At 38.2% G+C, this 22,428-nt stretch overlaps 2 protein-coding genes across 31 annotated transcripts in view; both read right to left on the bottom strand.

The window, feature by feature from the left end:
• The window catches only part of macroh2a2 (macroH2A.2 histone), a 49,956-nt gene extending 42,482 nt beyond the window's left edge, over positions 1-7,474 (bottom strand). Inside the window, exon 1 of the mRNA NM_001006924.1 lies at positions 7,227-7,474. The gene's annotated coding sequence lies outside the window, so the exon portion shown is untranslated. The remainder of the gene's footprint in view (positions 1-7,226) is intronic.
• Positions 7,475-16,911: 9,437 nt separating this feature from the next.
• col13a1 (collagen, type XIII, alpha 1) overlaps positions 16,912-22,428 on the bottom strand; it is a 201,571-nt gene continuing 196,054 nt past the window's right edge. For all 30 annotated transcript variants that reach the window (XM_031905313.1, XM_031905314.1, XM_031905320.1 and 27 more), the window contains one exon: positions 16,912-20,522. In XM_031905313.1, the coding sequence (XP_031761173.1) occupies positions 20,493-20,522 (30 nt within the window). In that variant the 3' untranslated portion in view covers positions 16,912-20,492. The remainder of the gene's footprint in view (positions 20,523-22,428) is intronic.

The raw sequence follows: 22,428 nt of genomic DNA, 5'->3' as shown, positions 1-22,428 counted from the left end.
GAGGATTGATAGCCTCCAAATATATTCCAGGCTTAAAAATAGTTGCTTTATGATCACTGAAACAAAACACTTTGAAGATGTACCAGCTGCGGGCACAGGAAAAATATTCACATAGTGTTCAACTGGCAATCATCTAATGGCTTTAGCAATCCCAACAATTTCTACAAGATTTTAATGAAATCCAATTTTCTAAGTCACTGTGATGATAATTTTGTTTAGAAATGCCATGGTTATTTTGTGAAATCATCCATATTGTTTGCTTTTAAAAAAAGACACCAAATAACAAAAAAACCCAAAACCCTACCACACTTGTTGTTGCTGCCGACACGCTAACACAGGGGTCGGGAACCTTTTTGGCTGAGAAACCCTTAAACACCACATATTTTAAAATGTAATTCCGTGAGAGCCATACAATGGCCGACGGGAGCAAGGCCACAGCCGGGGCCTCGATTTGGGGCTGCCTGTGGAGGACAATGCGGCTTTAGGCCCGTTCAGCTGCGGATGCTGCGGGGCAAGGTAGGGTGGGTGTCATCTTTAGCTGTTCAATATGGCTTGTTAGTGGTATAACTAGAGGGCTACCTAGCACAGTGCACAGTTGGCCTCTCTTTGTAGCCCCAACAGAGACATATTGGCCACATTATATTTTAAATTCAAGCGTGAACTGTCACAGGTTTCTGCTCCAATGTCCCTCTCAGTTCCCTGGGCCCTGGTTTAAGTGCAACACGGTAAGGATCCCGGATGCGATGCGGAGGAGGGCGTGGCCTGCACTTGGAGGACAGAAGACATGCTCCAAGGCTTAGAACACATCCTCTATCCGCTGAGTGCAGGCCACGCCCCCGGTTATTTTTTTTTATTAAAGATTTGGCAGCAAGCCAGATGCAGCCATTAAAAGAGCCACATCTGGCTCCCGAGCCATAGGTTCCCTACCCCTGCGCTAACATAAGCTGCTATTTTTTAAGTGGATGTATCTCTGTGGAGCAGCATGGATTTATCCTGCCAGAAGGTTCTGTACCAAAAACCAATCATAAAATTGTTCATCAGAATTGAACCCAAAACTTTAAAGCTACATGTCTTAATGCTCTATATCAGGGTTGTCCAACTGGCGGCCCGTGACCCCCCACCTGTCTGGCTGCTTTGATGGTTCACCTTTGTGGAAACTTTAAATGGTATCAGTACTGAGATTAAATGGCCCCCTGCATGGTTCTCACCTCAGATTCAGGCTGTAATCCCCTGTATTGTTTAAATATGTAATCTCCTCTACTGTTCACACCTTTTAATCCCTGCATTGTTCACACCTCAGGCTCTAATCCCCTGTTCACACCTTAGACATTGTCATAGTCAGTGTATGCTCTCTGTGTGTGCCATACACACAGGCAGCATAGGGCAGGCAGAGTATGGCACACATAGGTAGGGTAGTGCAGGCAGAGTATGGTACACACAGGCAGGGTAGGGCAGGCAGAGTATGTGCTATACTCTGCCTGCTCTATGCTGCCTGTGTGTCCCATACTCTGCCTGCCCTATGTTGCCTGTGTGTGCCATACTCTGCCTGCCCTACCCTGGCTGTGTGTTCCATACTCTGCCTGCCCTACCCTGCCTGTGTGTTCCATACTCTGCCTGCCCTACCCTGTCTGTGTGTTCCATACTCTGCCTGCCCTATGCTGCCTGTGTGCCATACTCTGCCTGCCCAACCCTGCCTGTGTGTGCCATACTCTGCCTGCCCTGTGCTGCCTGTGGGAGGTGAACCTGGCAGGGGTTTGTTCTGGGAGTTTTTTTAGCATTTGAAAATAGTCATTATAAGGTCCCTAAGATGTGTAATTATGTGCTGGGGGTTGCTGTGCTATCCACAGGGGAGGAGGAGGCATATGGATTTAAGGTTGTGTCTTAATATGACATAATATAATTCTTTCACATATGAATGAAGGGTGATATCCCTACACTGAGGAACAACCATTTGGGGGTTTTGCTGCGTTACCACCATTAATGTGGGTATGGTCTTAAAAGCTCTTGTGATAACATGGGTGTGGTTTAAAAAAGGGGGAGTGGTCAAACTGGCTTGCATTATCGGCCCTCTGCCGCGTTGGCCAGAAAAATTCCGGCCCTCGGTACCACAGAAGTTGGACAGCGCTGCTCTAGATGAGTGTTGTCACACTTATTAGACGTAGAGGGCCGATTAATTCTCATATAGTGCGTTTAAGTGCTGAATTTAATTGACGATGTCATACAGTAAAGTCTAGGAAACCTTAGACATTTCTGCTCTAGAACAACTGAACATTAAGTTTTTTTTGCCTACCGATGCAACAATTAAAAATCAAAATTGAAATGAAATTTGGTTTCACATTCAGTTTGGTATTAGAACAAATCTTTTGCCCAGGATTTTGTATTCAACAATTAAAAAAGTGTGGATTCTGTGGATTCCTACTGCTTACCAATAAACCTGATGCACTGTGTGCCTCCTTACCATGTGTATAATTTTTATGAACTACAATGATTTTTAAATTTCAAAATAATCAACTATTTTAAATGGTGCAGATTAAACACTATTCTTAGTTACCATTTATATTATGCCAATAAAAGAGGGTTTTTTTAAAGATGTTGGAGATTTTTTACTGAGTATGCAGTGAGTTTACTTTTTGAACATTTCTATGTGGCAAAACATGGCTTGTTTAAATAACCAGCACCACTGAATACTGTTCCTGTGAGTGTGCCAACCTAATTTCTTTGCAAATATGTATTGTGTTGACAATAACCAGGCCACTTTAATGTACCAGTTGACCGAGAGGAAAGATCTCACCGATGGGCCCCCACAATTGCTATAATAAATTTTAGGACTACCCTCAAGCAGGGGAACTTTTATACAGTCAGGCAGGAAATGCAAGTATGTGCTTACTGAAACAGACAAGGTGTGCCAGCCTGTACCAACAGGAGTGAGAAAAGATAAACCTTAATCACAACTAGCAGCTTTATATTAAACTTATATCATTCAGAAACATTTGAAAGTAAATAAGTGGTTGAGCTCTAAAAAGCTTATTTGAATAAGGTGCCTGCCATTTTTTAGGGGATGCTTTAGTTAAACGTTATTGCAGATGAAAGTCTGATAGTGGGCCCTGGGCAATTGCCCCTTTTGCCCATTTATGAAAATGTCCTTGACAATAAGAGTGCAATGATCTGACTTGGATTCTTTGTTTATGTACCTTCATCCCTAAGAGCTACAGTATGTCATATGGGTGATTCTAAGCATTTTCCGCAGTCCGCCACAGTCAGTGGTTTGTCCCTTGGAAATTGGTGAGCATGGTTGCCCTAGCCAATAAAGGGACATGAGACTTGTTCTCTCTCCATGTGCCACTGGACTCACACATTTTAAACACCTGGTATGAAAACATTCTTACAAGCTGCCATTAGAGCCATGGCATTACAATCTCATGCAGCTAAAAAGTGAAAGTGGATAGCTCATTGCAGACAAACAAAAGAGAAGCAATGAAGTGATAACATATTGACCTTTATGTAATGGAAAACCTATTCAGTGGGATAGAGAAATAATGCAAGGGTTAGCTGCTCCACTAACCACAATGCGCTCATCTAGTTAAAGGCTAATTTTTCAGTGCTAACATAATTAAAGAGAAACAGGCAATGCTAAACTGTGGTCTTTGTTTATTTAGCTAACTTGGAATATATAAGGGATAAATTAACTTCTAATATAAAATAATTTATTTGTATGGCTCCAAGTTACATGTTGTTTAAAGCAAAAAAAAAAAAAAAAAAAAAAAAACAGGGAACAATAAATATATAGTTTTCATTAGCCGCAAGCAGTTCTGTAACTATCCAATGGCCCAAGCCATAATTCTGACCTCCAAATTATAGGCAAGTGAGGGGTTATTGCTGTCAGTGGAAAGTTTACATAAATCATCTGATTTCAGAAGCAATAACCAGTTCTGAGAAAAACTCTTGTTGTGTCTTCTCCAGCTTACCGCTACAGTTCTCAAAATGGCCCATTTCTTTGATCTAGTCATATTACACACTAAGGTTTTGGGGTCATTACATGGGGGAAAAGCTTAAAGGGCATCTATCACTCTAAACCTGCTTGCCCCACCAGAGCCTGCACAGTTGTAGAAAACAACAGTGTTTTGTTTTGTTTTTGTTTTTTAAATAGCCCCGTACAGTGCTGGCTGCCCATACTCGGAGTGAGCCCCTGGTCAGGCAGCCATGTTGTGGCACTCATATACCATTATGCGCATGGGTGTGACGTAGGTGGGTGAATCGCATTCACTGCTTGTACGTCAAACGTGTGTATAATGAGCGAGCAGGGTGTTTTGCTCATTATGTGCATGCCCGCTAATTAAATTTTTAGCATGATAGATGCCCTTTAAGAGCACACATTTATCCATTTCTTCCCCAGTCTGGCTGCAGTCTTCATGAAGTGGATGATGCACAAGTTAGGGGATGGGCTGGGACAAGGTACAATTATCTGCCTTCCCTCATGAAAACAGCACTGCCGAACACAGGCAACTTTGTATTCATGAGGGTAGGCGCAGTTCTCTGCGCTCCAAAGCAGGAAGGCATTACGCCCATGTTTTGCAAAAATTTCTTTACAGCAGGTTTCTGTCATAAGTCTAATGCCACTTCTAGTGCACATAGTGAGTTCTGGGTAGATTTTAAATACCCAGAAGAGAACAGAAAGCCCTTACACACTATATATATATATATATATATATATATATATATATATATATATACACATGTGTTCCTGCGCAGTGGCTTTTTTTATGCGTTCCACTGCATGGGAAAGCATGAGTTAATTGAGCCCGAACTTTTTAATGGTGCCTGCACCCACGACACTGCACTTAACCGCCAAATGCAAGTGAAACTAAACATGCAGAATCTCACCTGCATTCCACAATTCAGTATGGTGCCATGGGCCCAGTGCTGTAGAATGCATTTAAAAAAATGCTGCACAGGAACCCATGAATAAGTGCCTGTGTGCAAAGGTCCTTATATCCCCCCATGTCACCAGATCCAGTCTGACATGCTGCAATTCTACACAGGCCCATGAAATGACCTGCATTCACCTTTCTGGAGTGACATAGGTAACATAGATGATGACACGTGAGGTGTTAAAAGAAAGGTTTTTCTTTAATTTCACTAATGAATTTGAATAAAGCCATGTGATAACCAAAGCTCAGCAATTTCGGTCAGATCTGATCTTTATGGTGTCAGTTTCAGGCATTCACTTCTGGATCCAAATCTGTATGGTGAATAAGGCCTTGTTTAACAATAATAGAGCTGAGGACTCTGAAGGAGGTTCAATTTAGATTACACGACTGGAAATCTTACTAAGTTCCAGGTACAGTTATATCAATCAACATATACAAGTTTAAACGCTGTTACATTGGTATAGACTGCATATATTAGATTTCAAACATGCATTATTGCAATGACCAATTTGTATAAAAAAAAGTATGCTTTTATAAAAAGTATAATTAAGTAACTGCTGGAAAAGAAGACATTATATTGCACAAGTGTGGCAAACATATTGCTTAGAAATGTAAGATGCAAGGCACAGTGTCTGCAGAGATAATGAATGCATGTAAAACATATTTATCATTTATACACACACTGTGTAAGACAATGCAATCACCCTGTAAATTCAACACAGTGGAGGGGAAAAATGGAGGGACAGGCTTTTCAACTGCTTTTCTGAAGCCTTACTAGAAATAAGCTGCCTGCTTCTTTAAGAGGCCTAGCTTTGCCACCAGCCCACAAATGGCCTTCCAATCTGGATTAGCCGTAGATATGTTAATACAAAACTGTAAAAATTCTCATTTTAGTTGAGACAGACCCCATAAAAACACTGAGATTAATGCAGGATAAAAATGAGATCAGATTCTCTGATATACACTCCAAACAATGTGCACAGTACACCTCTGCATGACGCCAGGCATAAAGTAAAAAAAATAAAAATCCTGTGAGGAGAATGTAGCATGTTTCATTGTGAATTTGGGTGGGGGGAATACTTCAGACAGTAATTCAACACCAATGTGCAAATAAATAGTTGCGCTACAGAATGCGTCTGGCAAATGCCATTCAAGGATATCAAGTCTGTGGCCCTACAGAGCTGTTGTTGAACTACAACTTAATAAACATAATCTCAGAGAGAATGCTGGGAGCTTTAGTTGAACAACAGCAGGTTGGACAGAACTGGTAATATATTCCTTCAGCTATCTGTAATCATTGTTTCCGCTGGGGGCTCCAGGGGGTGAAAGCAGGAAGAGAAGGAGGAGGAGACGGCATTGCCATGAAAAGAAATCAAGCCTAAATAAAATGACAATTTTACACCACGGCAACTGGGTAAAAGGGACAAACCCTATAAACTAATTTCACCAAGCATATGAAAAATAAATATATACTTAGCGTAAGCATAAAACAATGGCTTTTCATCCCTTCCCTCCAAAAAATAAACAATGAAAAGAATAAAAAAAAAGACTCCAGTTTTAAATATCAAAAACCTGTGTGTTATTGTAAGGCATAAAAATATGTCATCCCTTGCTAAATTCCACAAATACACTGCTAATGCTTTTATTGCAATTTATCCCATTACACGTCATACCATAAATTATACACACAATAAATTGACAAAATTCAGCTTGTGGTACAGTAATGCCCCATTATCCTAGTAACAAATCCCTAAATAACTATACTACATCTTGTCTGTATGCCAAATAATAGGCCTAGGCAGCAGCAAGCAGTACAGCCCCTGTAAAGGCACAATAAGAGTTAATGCATTGCATTTCTCTGGATTCTACCGGCTGTGCCTGTTGTACAGTGAAGGGGAAATGTACTGTATACAGATAGGAATAGAAGATTCTGGCTATGGGTGATTATTACTCCCCCGTCCCACCGTCAGAAAGGTAAACATGGCAGCTGAATTAAAGAGAAATGACAGTTAATGTTTCAATACACTAGACGGCAAGAAAGAGATCAGTATGCACCCCCCCCCCCCTTTGTTATTGGGAGGGGGCTGTTTGAAATGTTTAAATACAAATGCAGAACAAGGTGATTTTTTTTTATTGTTCTCTGCTTATTCATGGGCTGCAGGGGGCACTTCCCCTTTAAATCTCTCTGCCTTCTATATATTGTGTGTGTGTGTGTGTTCTGCTTGTGCTTATTAATGTGCAGAGCAGAAGCCATTCATTGCGAGAGATGTGAAGCATGAGGGCTGCTGTCTCTCTTACCTTTCTCTCTAGTCTATTCCTAGCCTTTTTCTTCTCCAAGGGGATGCCAGGCTGCAAGTTGGAGGAGGCTGGATCTTCTTTTCCTATTGTTTCCTTATTGTTTTGCCTCTTGTCTCCTTTCTATTATTTTGTTGTTTTTTTCCCTCCCCCCCAACCCAGTGTGTAAATGGAAGCCCAGAGCGCTGATAGTAAAGCCAGGAGGTGGGACACAGGGCAGAAGATAAAAAGAGAGAGAGGGAGAGAGAGAGGATGGGGCGGAGAAGGAGAGCGGCAGCTCAGCCCTGACTAGTGATTCAAATCTAACACCACCCCTAGGAGGAGCTCAAGCCACTTCCTAACTTTAAAGTTCGCTTTCAGTTTGCTGTGCCCTTTACCGGGGATTCGCCTGTCCCCAGGGCCTTACTCATTGCAGTTTGCTGAGCTCCGTGTCACTTCCCTCCTAAACAAAATGGACGCGACGCTGCAGTCCATATACACACGTATCAATAACGTTCTGTTTCCCTGGGGGACCCATACCGGCCTATTTGTGAGGGAGATAAGCGTGTTTATCAGCAATATGCACTATTTCCTCATTTGTACATATATTTACGTGCATTGTACAGCACTGCTGGCTGGGCTTTATACATAGCTGGGGGAGGAAATGGAGGGCACTGCAGTAGGAAACACCGGCTTTTTTAATGGGAAAAATTCTACCTATATAAGACCTATTCGGTCCTATCAGATATGTCTCAATTTCCTTTTGGTACAGATAGGTTTGCTACCTAGCCAGTATTTTCCAGTAAACATGCTTGGTATCAAATGTTATTAATGGGGAAGAAAGGCAACAATATAGGAAGCTGGTGGGGTGTATATTTTTCCAGAACATGGGACAATGCTTGTTGCAGGTCATGGCATAACTCGTCTTGCTGTTTGGGCAGAGGCCAGTTGCAGAACGTGGCAACGCTTGCCAACCCTGGCCTGACTGATCCCATAGGATCACCAATTTGGGCTAAGCAAATTGAAAAATAACATGGTCCCAACTGGAATCAAGTTTTTAAACTTAAATAATCAAGATTTATTATCCATAAAATCCTAACAGGTGAATGGAAAACTCACCTTACACCTGCTGTAATGGCAACAGTCATTCTTTTGTCTTCTACTGCTTGTCTGTTTATAGTTACTTATAAAACTGCCATGACCTATTCATTTAGACAGTCTAGGACTTTTCAGTTATTTTGACAGTAAAGCATGATGATATGTGCACAGTCCCTGCATAGCAGGAGATGCTTTACCGTTTGCTTCCACTGAGGCATACAATGAATAAATGGACACAATTATTGACACCCATATTAAAGGTACAGGTATAGGATCCTTTATCTGGAAACCCATACTCCAGAAAGTTCCAAACTGTGAGAAGGTAATTTCCCATAGAGTCCTTTTTAATCAAATAATTCTAATTATGATTGTCTTCAGGTTTTGACTGGGATTCAGAATAGGCCCTGGCATTTCAAGTACACAGAAACAGCCCTATAAATAGTGACTGGCTATGGCATCTTACAGCAGCCCCCCTGGCATTTGTCAGAATCCACAGATCGCCAGTCTGGGCCAGAACCCTGTACTTCATTGCAACCAAGATAGGATGAATCCTTACTGGAGGAAGAACAAACTTATTGAGTTTAATGTATTTTTAAATTATTTTTAGTAGACATAAGGTAGCAATCCAAATTACAGAAAGATCACTTATATGGAAAACTCTGGGTCTCAAGCATTCTGCATAACAGTCCCCATACCTATACTTGCAAAGATACATGTTTCTTGTGCTTTCATATACTTTCACCAAGCACGATTTCATCCCATTCTGTCTCTCCTGCTGAATCACGCCATTTGTCTATTGACACTGTTGACCTATAGAGCTAAATGATAGGCACACTCCAATGATTGTATTGACTTACCTGATACCCCGGGCTGGTGCTCCTGTTAGCAGAAAACTGCACTGGCCAATCCGCCTTCTTTCTTTATACAGGTGTGCGTTCGCAGTAGAGTGAAAGTCCGGACTTTAAGAAAAAAGATGGCTATTTTACTCTACTGCATATGCGCTGACCCCGGAATTTTAAAGAAGGGAAGAAGAGGATTGTTCGTATGTAACCTGACCGGGGCAGATTTCAGCTCTCAGGAGCATGGGCCTGGGGTATCAGTTGAGTGATTACAATAACTGGTGGTGCCTACCAGTGATTGTACTTTTCCTTCTAAAATTAGTTTAATGCATAGGGCTCGTGTAAAACATAGTTTATGCCTATTAATTAGGAAATATGTATGGCTTTTGTTATTCCTTGCACTAAACAGGGCAAAAACTAAAACTGAATCTTCTACTTCCTGTCTATATGAGCAAGGTCAAAACAAATCAGCAGTCCACTGAGAAATGCTTAATTTAAACAAACCACTCTCTTCCCAAAGCTGAAGCTTGTAGGCTGTGAGATATAGAGCAGTTCATTATACAGAGGGATTCTTGATGGACAGCTGATTTGTTTTTATCTTGCTCACAGGTAGAGGAACTAAAACGTTACTTCACTCTTTACAGTTTATAAATGTTTAGTGCAAGAAATCAGAAAAATTTGCAGCTTTACCTAAAGCTAGTGAGAATGTACATTCAGTGCAAAGTGTATCAAAAACGGAGATATAATGCCCCTTTCATTACCGGGTTACCTATAATTTCTGTGCATATTACAGGGGGAGGGAGACTAAGCTGTTTCTTTTGGAAAGAGGGCCATAAACTCATGACTTCCAAAACATTTGGGGACTTGACATGTTTTCAACCTCCTCAATCACCATTGTAGGCAGTAGCATGGTGCTGTGTGTGCATTAACTGCCTTATACAGAGGTACCGGATTACTTTGGTTGGAGATGAGGTGATCAATTTCCTGCCACTCCATTATTACTTTTCTGCCCTTGGGATTCACTTACCCTCCCCTCCCCCAGGCTCCTTGTCATTTCAGTTTGCCAAGCTCTGTTTGACTTCCCTATTGAACAAAATGAAAGCAAGACTGCAGTCTACATGGACATCAGTTACATGTTCCACTGCTGGATACATACTGGTAATTTCTGCAGTTTCATACAAAGCCTTTATCTGCTTCCTCTCTCTAAAAAGAGATAATATAAACCACACAAACATTCATTTAAGGGGAACAATTTATGAAGTGAGCGTAAATACAAAACTACATGCAATTTACAGCAGATATATCATATTATTTGCTGCTTCTTTGTAGCCTTAGATAACTAATTTATCCTCCTTGTGCCTTAGGCAGCAAAATCTATAGGGACTCACTATCTTTACTATGCTCTAAAATAAAAAAATAAATATTTATTTATTTTACAAACAGGTAAAATTTGCTTTGATCGGCCTACTACAAATTTGAATTTAAAAAATTTGATTCATTGTGTCATTATATATAATACACAAAAGCCATCAATATCCTGTAAATAATATCCTAATAAATTGTGCTATTGTGATGTCATCAGTTATCTATGCTTAGTGATGTCGTCAGTTATGGGTGTTTAATTATGTAATATTTGTCACGTTACTAACTGTACCTTGTGTATTTTAAAAAAGAAAGAATGTAATGCACATTGTAAAATATGAGTATATTAGAAGTCACCTTGGAGTTTCGAACCTGTATAAGAGCTTTAATATAGTCATGGAATCCTTTGTGACTAATATCTTTATAATTAAAAATGGGGCTATTTTATTCCCTATATATAAATATATATACACCTGCAAACCAACCAGATATGAATAGCCATTTTCCTCTAAACCATTTTATTTTATATGATTTGATATGAGCTGCATCTTCCACACTAACAGGTAGTAATGGGTGGTAATCAGATCCAAGCACCATACCAGTTTTGATCTTTTGAGAACCCTTCTATCCTGTGCCTTCACATGACTTTGGACACCCATGGACTAGCCTCCTCCTTTTGTGAAGGACAGAAAGTGACATACAACATAATAATTTTAATTCTCAGCCCCCATACTAGGCTTAAACTACAAGCTGAACCTGTTACACCTTCATATAAGTATATAAAATATTTCCAAGAAATCTAATGACATTACAGTAGAGCATCTTCCATCACAAGTTTGGTCTTCATTAAAGGGATACTATCATATTATTTAGAGGCCCATTTAACAACTATCTAATTTTCGGGGGTTTTAGAGGTTTTCAAAACCATGACTAAACTCATTTTCACGAATGTCAATTATTTATTGAAAGATCCAAATTGAAAAAGCCCAAATAAAGAGACGTGGAAAAAACGTGAACACTGAAACTTTTTCGTATAATCATAGAACTTACACCAAGAAAAACCTCTAACCATGAAGCAAAGAAAGATCTTATGTTTACCATTGACTTCTATGTGATCTTGACAGGTTTAAGATGGCGTGCTACTGCTTTCTGATTTGCCGCAGTTTTGCTGCATAATAAATGACAATTTTTTAATTTTTTTTTCTGTGACAAAACCATATTTTGGTGCAAAAAATATGAATCATGAAAAAAAACACAACCTTTATGTAAAAGCCGCCCCTAAGTTTTAATGCTATATTACATTTTGTACAATGTACAACTACAAAAACAAAAAACAATTAATATAGTATTTTTGGTTTGTTATAATTAGAGTGTGAAGGCAGCCATATCATTTTAAGCTACATGATCCTGTGCTTGCAGGAAACTGGAACAGCACAAAGCAAATCCTTTGAGGTAGCTACTGCTTTTAGCTATTCAGTTGATATCTCCCAGACATATACAATTTACCTCCTGCTATGAGATATAGCATTTTTGGCAGTACAGATGATTTCTCAGCTACAAAGTTGTACATTTTTTCAGATTTCTATTTTGGAAGGGTAAGGGGGATAAGGGGGTGTTAGGATTCATTCCCTCTTACTGTATAAAAATGGGCTCATTTGCAAACCAAAGCACAGAATGCAAAGTGCAAATAAAAAGCTGCAATTAGACTTTTTTTTGTATTTTGAAAGCTACGTTTGAGTGTGCGCAAATTGCTGCAGGCCTCTTTGCTCCATTTCCCTGTGCCACCCTGTGCAGGCAGGAGGTGCAGCCCGCATTGGGTCCTGTCCATACCTCTTGCTCTAAAGTAGGTGTTAATGACAGAGCTGGTGTGCACATCCTGGCACTGTTCTTTGCACAGAACGCTTCATGCATAGGGCAACACATGCACACTGTATATAAATATTTTTTTTTTTTACACATTGACAAATATATAACGCTAGATAAATGTATTGCAGCTGGCAGAAAAAAGCCTGAAACCACCCATGCCTCTTCCTATTGATGCATGAATAGGAGGCAACATGGGTAGTTTTAGCTGTTTCTTTACTAATACAGTAGATGGCATGACTTCTCCACCAGCAAAGACAAAAGAGTGGCAGATCCTTTAAGATCTGGAGTGCACAATTGAAATATGTAGATTCCCTTTAATTCAAGGGTCAGGGGCACTGATGTTGGTATGTTCCATGCACTCCAAGCTTTTTCTTCAGAGCACATTTCTGGTAGCGCTGCCATAGTGACATAGTACCCGTAGGCTGGCTTCCCACAGGAGAATGTTATGTATATAATCTTGGGCCTGGTGACTAAAATAAGAGCTATTTGGCAAGGTTCAAGAAAATCAAAAACATTTAAATAAAAGGTGACTTTTTTTTTTGCTTAAATGCACAATAATTTGCATATATTAAGAGTTGGAGCATTCTGGGAAAAATGTTAAATGTTGCAGTATTTAAGGAATTTTCTTCAAGCTGCTGTTCATTCTAAGCTAAAGGGATATTTTCCTTTTTAATGTTGATCAACCTGCTGATTAGCAATGAAAATGAAATATAATAATACAAAATAAGGCAAAAACACAACCAAATGGTTTGTAATTCATTTATACGGTCAGTTGCTGACTATAAACAATGAAAAATGTTTAAGTACATCTATTTAGAAAATGTATAAGAAAGAAATATTTACACCAGGTACGACCACAATACAATTACATCATGAAAAATGGAAATCTTACTACAGTACGAATGACAATAGCATCTTGTTGCAAAAATAGGTGTTTTACCGAACAAGAAAAAATACTTAATAGAAATATTATATATTTATATACACACACACACACAATTTGCAAAATGTGTTAGCGCCCTCTGTTGTTATAATGCAGAAGAGGAATTTTTGATAAATCACCATTGCACTTTAAATCAAGAAATTTGAAATATACAAAGTCAAGTTTAAAGTTTGTCATTATTATCTTTCTGTTAATGAAATAAAAAACAATGTAAACCAGAAAGGGCTTTTTTGTTAACTATAAAGGTTTTTTCATTAATTCATTTTTAATTAGAACCCATTACATCGCCCCTTAATGGCCTAATATAAAGAAACAAGGGAAAAATCACTTTATATATAAATATACATAATTACAGACAAAGGAGCTCTCACTTGATTTGTGCAAAATGTTTGCTGTCCCATTACCAATTTCACAATGTAACTTCTTTAAGGCACATGTAAAGTTTTTAGTGTTGGACTGGCCAGCCAGGGTACCAAGGTACCACTTCTGTTGGGCCCAAGTGTCAATGGACTCTCCTGCTTACAATGTGGCCTTGCATGCCGATGCTATGCTACAGATACAGATGTGTGTAAAGTGAATACAGAAGGTGAGTGAAGAGAGAATAAAATGGGCCCCTGGCATCCCACTCTTACACTGAATGCTTTGGCCAATTTTGCTGTTTTTCATTTTTTTAGTTTTATTCGAATTTCGACACTGAGGCTAATGCCACCCGAAGCATATGGCACATATTTTCAGCAAGCCAAAAAACGCTTGCCAAGAATACACTGCATACGCTTGAAACTCCCCCTACCTGTGCCTGCACCCAAATGAAGTGAATCTGCTCGGGTGCAGGCACATTTAGTCGATATTAGCATAAAAAAGCAAGAAAATGCAAAATCTTGCATTTTTAAGCAGATATCAGCTACATGTGCCTGCACCCGAGCGTATTCAATTCATTTGCAGGCACAGGCATGAGCGTATTTTTGGCAAGTGTTTTTTTGCTTGCCGAAAATATGCGCCATATGCTACGTGTGGCATAAGCCTAAAGTGTTTTGCTGTCTGTGGGTATCCCTATGTGTAAATGTTTAGGAGGAAATCAATGGAATTTACACATGATTCACATAGACGGGAATGTGGTCAGTTTCGATGCTGTGCTTTGAAAAAGAAAAACATGTGCCTAATTTTGTTATGTGTGCTGTTTTTAATAGGTATGTCATGAAACTGTAATTTTAAAGTAAGTATATTGGATTGAATATTAGCCTACAACATGCACTCTTGTATATAGCAAGTGCAAAGAAAGCCATGGCATAATGTGTAACAAATGCTTCAGGAACATTAGCCTGATTTTTTAATCTGTTGGCCCAAAATGCCATGTTAACATGCAAATACAACCAAGAGCCGAATATAACATATTAACCAATGCCTTTTATTCTTAAAATGTAGAGCTTTGCCTGCACTCAGCAATGGTTCTCAGCAGCACTTTACAGCTGAAATTTCAAGAGCATTTGTTCCAATACTTTCACATGTAGTTATTTTTTTAGTCCCTGTGTTAAGTCATAATTGTTCATTCTATATGCAATGTTTTATACTCGTTTGGTAAATAATCTGCAAAACCTTTCTCTTTATCTTTCCTTAAAAAAACATACTGGTCTTTCCATTAAGCATCTCCTTTCCTCTACACTGCTCTGATCAGCAAGAAATAAAAGGGGTGCTTTTGGAGCAAGAAAACAAGGCCCAAAACAACCCTTTAACACTGTCTAAATCTGATAACCTGGCATAAGCAGCTAAGGCAGTGCACTGCACATAGATCATTGCTGTTAAGATAACTGATTGCAGAGATAATTTAAAGGATATTGGGTATATGCGATTACTAGCTTATTTACTTGTGTATAACTTATGATTTACTGAAATAAGTAATATTTTATTAAATAATATATATTACATTATATTGCAATATACCAACCAGTTTTAACATAAAAATCATATAGCATTTGCTAAATACACTATATATATATATATATACATGCACGCGCAAAATTACCTTAAACTATGGACTTCAAGTTTATGACATTTGTTTAGCACAATATAAAGGATTGATGAACCCAATGGACTCTGTCATAAGAACCATCATATCTTTTTAACCTGCTTTCCACAGAAATGAGTTATGTAGTGCTAGGTGTATATACTTGTACTCAAACCTCAGTGGTACCAAGCCTGTTAAGCTAAGGAATTATAGCCAGAGGGAAGCATTTGGAAGTGCTAGACTATGGGGCACATTTACTAATCCACGAACGTCTGAAAAGTGTCCGAATGCGTTTTTTTCGTAATGATTGGTATTTTGCGACTTTTTTGAGCGCTCAATACGAAAAAGTCGCGACAATTTGCGAAAGTCGTAATGGCTATGAAAAAGTTGCGACAATTCACGAAATTTGTAATGGCTATGAAAAAGTCGCGACAATTCACAAAAGTCATAATGGCTATGAAAAAGTCGCGACAATTCCCGCAAGTCGTAACGGCTACGAAAAAGTCGCAAAAAATATGAAAAAGTCGCAAAATGTTCGTTTTCCAATCCGAATTTTTCCCATTCGGATTCGTGGATTAGTAAATCAGCCCATAAGGGTACAGGCTTGATGTACAATGAACAGCCGTTTCTGCAGAACATAAAACAAGCTAGTATATACAAATATTGGATGTCTGGAAGTACTATATGTCAGTATTTGTTGATTTAACTTTTTAAAGCCATATCTGGACTTTTACATACACTCAAATTATTTCTTGGAGGCCCCATGGGTTTAATACAGTGTGAAAGTCGAACTCCATAGTTGTCTTTAAAAAGTCTACAAGAAGTCAAGAATGGGTGGATCCATGTTAAAATGAAGAAATATCCTATTACTTGAGCATTTGGAATTACTAATGGCACACATGGGTTAATATTATTAGACCGTTAGGTCATTCTGCAACCAAACTGGTCCATGTGTTGGCTAAAACCCTCCGAGCTGTTCAGTATGGATGCAACAATGGCAAGTAGGGATGAAAATCTTAATCTGTTTGTGGACAACATTCTGCCAAGGTCCCTAGTAATCCAATCTTGTTCAACAGTGTTGTGTTCTGTTGGTGAACAATTTGAAGTCCACACACAAGGCACAGGGATTGATCCGGAAGCAGCAGAAGCATGCAGGTAATAATACATAGATATTTACCAATTATAGTTATCTTGGCATGTAAAGTGCAGTGTATTCCAGTTGGGTGCCATCAATAAATAATCAAGCACTCTCTTGCTGTGTCTTTTTGTCTATATATTTATGTATAAACACTCTCACACAATTAGTTGTCTGTTGTTCATACCATGTAACGCTGCACTAACAGGTCACCTATTTTAAGAAATGTTATCTTTCAGCACTGGAAGCATAGGTAAAAAAAAAGAATGGTAAAGTAGATAGTAAAAAGGACAGCACAGTTTGCAGCAAGAAGCCCCTTTCTGTTTATAAACATTTACGAGGAAGACAATGAATGTGTAATATATTCCTCTTGTGTCTTTAACAACAGAATGAAAGCAAAGCCAATTTTACTTAATGTATATAAAAGCATATAATGAAGCGTGCAAAAGTAGTTATTCAACATGTATTAGTAAAATGCCACTAAAAGGGCAGTATTCAATTTTTAATGAAATTCTCCATTAAATACAAGCAATACAAAAAGGTAGCCTTTTACATGCCTGTTTCTGACACAAGACTAGAAATTCAATGCCCAAGTCATACTTGTGAATACATGAGTATAAGCACAAGTACATTTACGTATATTACATGTTCATTTATAGTACAAGAAAACAGTACAAAAAAAGGTAAAATTGCAGAAAGAACAATTATGATAACAAAACCATTTCAATAATAATAAATGTGAACAAAGGTAAATGCCAAAGATACTTCCAAATTTTCATTGAATGCCTCTTTAAAAAAAAAACAAAATCCCTAAATGACTAATCATTTCCAATAACCGATTACTTTCCTTAGACAAGAAGGACTTGTTACATTATGTTAGATGGTATTCTCCTCTGGGGGCCATTCTAAGTCACTTTATTGTAGGTAGCGCCAAATTTGTAGTATTTGGATTCAGCTGAAAACTGAATCCTCTCCTCCATCACGGTATGCCCCAAGTGTTCATCTGAGCAATTAATAAGGTAAGAACTGTCCTGGCATTTTAGAAAGATGCTGCAATGTCTCAAAAAGATATATCCACAAGGGCAAATAGTAATGGCAGCATTGTGGACTCTGGATATAAACTCAAACAGAAAATGTAAAATTCAAATTTTAACCTTGAGCTACCAATGAAGGCTTTTAAGGGATGGAAAACTGGGAGAGTGTGGCTCAATAATATCAACACTAAGGACAATGGCATATAAGATTTGTTGCCTCGTGATAAATTTCCAAAGTTACCAAAGCATGTTTTCCGACTGGTGATTTACATTATCACCAGTGGGAAAGCAATCGGGAGATTTAGTCACCACCGCTATAGGAGATTAATTGTGGGGTGACTAATATGCTCATGTGTCATTGCCCTAAAGGACAGATTTATCAACAGTTAGGATAAAAATAATGCTCATACCTGACAAGCTTTTCTCCCACAGACTAAATTTCTCTATCGTTTTTTTTTTCATTTATAATTCTTTCATCTTATCACCAACACTGGAACTAAAATATTTTGAAGCAAAAAGCTGCTGAGATCCATTAAAACCTAAGGGCACATTGTTTGAATTCAAGTTGTCGAGAGTTCTCGAGTTCCTGAACCATTAAAAGTCTAGGGAAACAATTTGCAAATCGAGACCAAAAATGGTCTCTTTCATTGTCATGTTTAAAAAAATTCAAGAGAGAAATGACTGAAAGATCAAGAATCTTTTTCCACAGCACCATGGGACTTTATGTTTAAGCTTTCAAGAAACTGCCTAACTACTTCATCACCTACTTCACCTTTTTTTTGGGGGTGGGGGGGGAGGGTATTTAAATATAGTTGCCCAGGGCTAGGTCTGCATGCATGAGCAGCCAAGGATCTCAGGTAGACATAATATACATATGACATCCACATGAATAATTTTTGCCAAGGCAAATTCCTTTTCAATGGTCTAAAAAGCAATGCATCCAGGCACAATAAATCCGTTTTTGATAAAAACTCTTAGCTGCATTTTGTAAACAAAAATATTTTAGCAGTATTCTCCCAGAGAAATGTGTTCATAACAAACCAATGGAATTCTCTCAAAATGGAATTCATTTTCCTTCATGTTTGAATAGACCAATGCCAGTAGTGTTGCCATGCACTATATATACAAACGCATAATTATGTGTCAGAAATATAATACACATATATATGTAGATATAGATAGATAATGCTGCCAAGTAGATTAACATTTGCAAACTTCTTGGTAGTTAACATTATGTTATTTTTACTTAATGCCATTCTGTGTGTAATATTAGCATTTTAGAATGCTAACACATGAAAACCTAATAAAGAAATGTTAAGACAGACACAAGTCTTCTACAAAAAGACTGACAAAATATTACGCTTTAGACACATTAGGGAGTGTTTATCAAATTGTATAGAGGCAATTCCCCCAATTTTTTTTAAAAACTACCCAGAGACTGCACTCACTATTTCAAGACTACTATTGGACATTTATATTGACCGTTGTCTTTTCGATCTGGGATAACTATGCTTCTGAATGCTTCTATTCTAATCTTAAACTCACATTTTTCTGATACTTTTATAAATATTTTTGGCAATCCAAGTCAATAGTTGCTTGAAGTTTACATTGAAAGTGTGCTACTATTACTTTTGTTAAGAGAGAACAAACTATGCACATTGTAGTACAGTAGAAAAAAAAACCACTGGCCTGGACAACTGATAACAACAATACAAAACAAATACAAAGCACATACACTGTACACATAAAGTTGGATGCTTCTACGACATTTCATTTAGACAATTTTGATACAAACTAGTACTTTGGTAGACTGTAAAAAATAGCACGGTATGATTTAAAAATTTTCAAAATGGCTTCAAGTAACATATATATATATATTAAAGCATTAGGAAAACATCTCTCTATATATAGATGTATATATATATATATTGTATTAACCAAAACAGTTTTAACCCCCAAGTGGAACAGCACCTATATGGGCACTTCTGGCAGTGTATGGGGTTAAAAAAGGAAAGACAATTATGTTCAAAATGAATGGGGTTTACCCACTTCGCTGGAATTCAGTCACTCAGTGGTAGGTTGTATATGTCACACCTACTGCAGAACTGTAGTAGCCAAAGGAATAAGAGAACTCTGCAGCTTCAGTTTGGCCATTACTATATCAATTCATTTGTTACTTCCTGTAAAAAATTGTCTTTTCGGCTAGTGAAGAAAGATAATGCTAAATTGGCTATACAACAGAAAAAAAATCATCACAATAGATAGTGTTTCATCCAGATAAGTCATTAGAAAAACAGTATACAGAGTTGTCAGATAGATGAGCCTATACAAATATATTAGCTGCATCTACCCATGGCAGTGATTTGAAATCCTAGAAATGAGAGATCCACATATCTCAGTCAGTTGAAACAACACAACAAAAGTACTGTAGTACAAGTGTAAATTATTAGGGCATTCATAAAACACAGTCTTTGAATTGAATAAAAATGCATAGTGTGTGTGTGTTTTAAATAAAAGAGGGTAAAAGATGGAATCATCAAAAGGTACTTGGCAGAAGTCTGTCCTTGATCAACAGTTTTTTCCCAACATCAGCAATAAAAAAACCAATATATTTTCATCCAAAGGATATTGCTGAAGGAAGGGTTATGCCGATTCTTCTTCTCTTACACGTTTCATTAGTTCAACAGGAAAAGATTTTCCAACTCTGTCCAGCTCTTTTCCCATTTTGAGTGTGACCACAAAAAAAGCCAAAGGAACATCAGATTCTTGTCCCTGCCTCATTTCCCATTAAAAATGCAGGAGAGTTCCGTGGCTGAATTAAAACTGAAGTAAAATCTGGTGTTATACCTCCCGGACTGGACTAAGGATTGCTATCACAGCACCAAAATCCAAGAATCTTCACCAGATGTTGGCCTGAGTCAAAACAACTTCAGCAAATCTTCAAACATGAAGAATACACTTGTCTTCATCCTTAAAGGCAAGTCGGCCATCTTAAATTTAACTGCGCTTCATTATTTGGCTATAAGCCATGGAGTCTGACCCTTTAGGTATTAAATAAAGGTGATTTTAAGAACAGAGTTTTCAGAGTAGGAATGGCAGCTCTGACAATGCTTTACCCTCAACTTTAAAGCAAAAAGCATCTGTAGTAATTACATAAAGGAACAGTTTAGTGTAAAAATAAAACTGGGTAAATAGGTAGGATATACAAAATAAAAATCTTTTAATATAGTTAGTTAGCTGGAGTGAACATATGTCTCACATAATAGCCAGAACATTCATTCTTCCTTTGCATCTTTCTAACCCGTTAGCCAGTCCGCGACTTGAAGGGGGTGATATGGGACATAACAGTTCAGTTAATTTGCTGAGTATGCAGGTTAGGATAAAAAACTAACTAAACAGTTATGTCCCATGTGGCTCCAATTCCTGTTGCAGTTACTCTGTTTTATTTTTACACTAAACTGTTCCTTTAATTATGAATAATTCTCAGTAAAACATGTCAACCACTTAAGATTTATACAAGCATTATGGTGATCCAGATTATAGAAAGATCCCTTATCTGGAAAACCCTAAAGGTGGCGATGTCGCCAAGCGAGCGGATCTTCCCCCGATATCCCCACCTACGGGTGGGCGATATCGGGGAGCATTTAGGTAAAAAAAATAATAATCCGATCGTTTGGCCCCAGGGGGCCGCAATGGGGCAGTCGGATCGGGGACCGCATCAACGAGCCGATGCGGTCCCCGATCCGACCAGATTTTCTAACCTGGCCGATCGAGATCTGGCCAATTTCAGGCCAGATATCGGTCGGCCAGGCCGCTCTGCTCTCCCCATACACAGGCCGATTAGCTGCCGATATCGGTCCCTCGGCCCGTGTATGGCCACCTTTAGTTCCAAGAATCCTGGATAACAAGTCCTATACCTGTATAATGACAATATATGCTATCTTGCTAGCAAATGTATTGTTGATAGTGTTTGTGTAAGCACATAGCGGCTAGACCTTAGATTTTAATGTAGCCAAAATGCAGCTGCATATTGTTAATACAGTAAAATATATTTATGTAATGAAAATATCATATTGATAATAATAAAACCAATATTTCAAGAGGCCTCCTTAGGCCGTTGCCATTGTAAATGTGAATGTTTCATTGTTAACAATTCCAGAATAAATGCTTTTGATTTATTACTGTATTAATTTGCAGATTCCAGGATACAAAGGCTTTTTGGTTTTAGATTTATCTTCATGATAGAGAAGTAAAATGCCTCCAGACACTTATTATTCTAAGGAGCTTGCTTGCCAAAGGCCTTGAAATAAATATGCAACATTTGCCAGCTAAGAGCCGTAAGATACTGCTTTTAACTTACAGAAAGCTCTTGTAAACTCTCTGCTTTATTGACTACTTATTAAAGTACATGATAATATGTAGCTTGCTTGTAAATATCATTTTGGCTTTCTTACACAAATTTGACCTTAAACCTTGGATATGTGTGTTGGGTGTTAAACATCTAAACATTGACAGATGACAATTTCAGTGTGGACTGTGTATAAATATACACATATATTCATTTACCTATTATCCCTTATGATCCTCACTCACGGACATGATTAAATGTCCCCTGAAGTAGCAAAATATACACATATTGCCCACTTTTATTAATGGGGACATACCCACCTATATAACTTAGGGGCACATTTATGAAAGTATGAAGTTCACAGAAACACCACAGAAATGTTCTCCCACCCTCTATTCATTCCTATGGGATTTTTAGAGGTGCATTTATAAAATGGTAAACTCTAACTTTCAGCCATTGATAAAAACACCTCTAAAAATTCCCTAGGAATGAACAGAGAGTGGGAGAAATTTTACTGTAGTGAGCTCTAAAGTCACACATTGATAAATCTGCCCCTTTGAGAAAAATCTCTCAGAGTACTTTCCTAAGAACTATTACAA

This window comes from Xenopus tropicalis, chromosome 7 (genome assembly GCF_000004195.4).
Source record: "Xenopus tropicalis strain Nigerian chromosome 7, UCB_Xtro_10.0, whole genome shotgun sequence".
NCBI lineage: Eukaryota > Metazoa > Chordata > Amphibia > Anura > Pipidae > Xenopus > Xenopus tropicalis.
The sequence above is the reverse complement of the archived record's forward strand: the minus strand, read 5'-3'. Positions and strand labels throughout refer to the sequence as shown.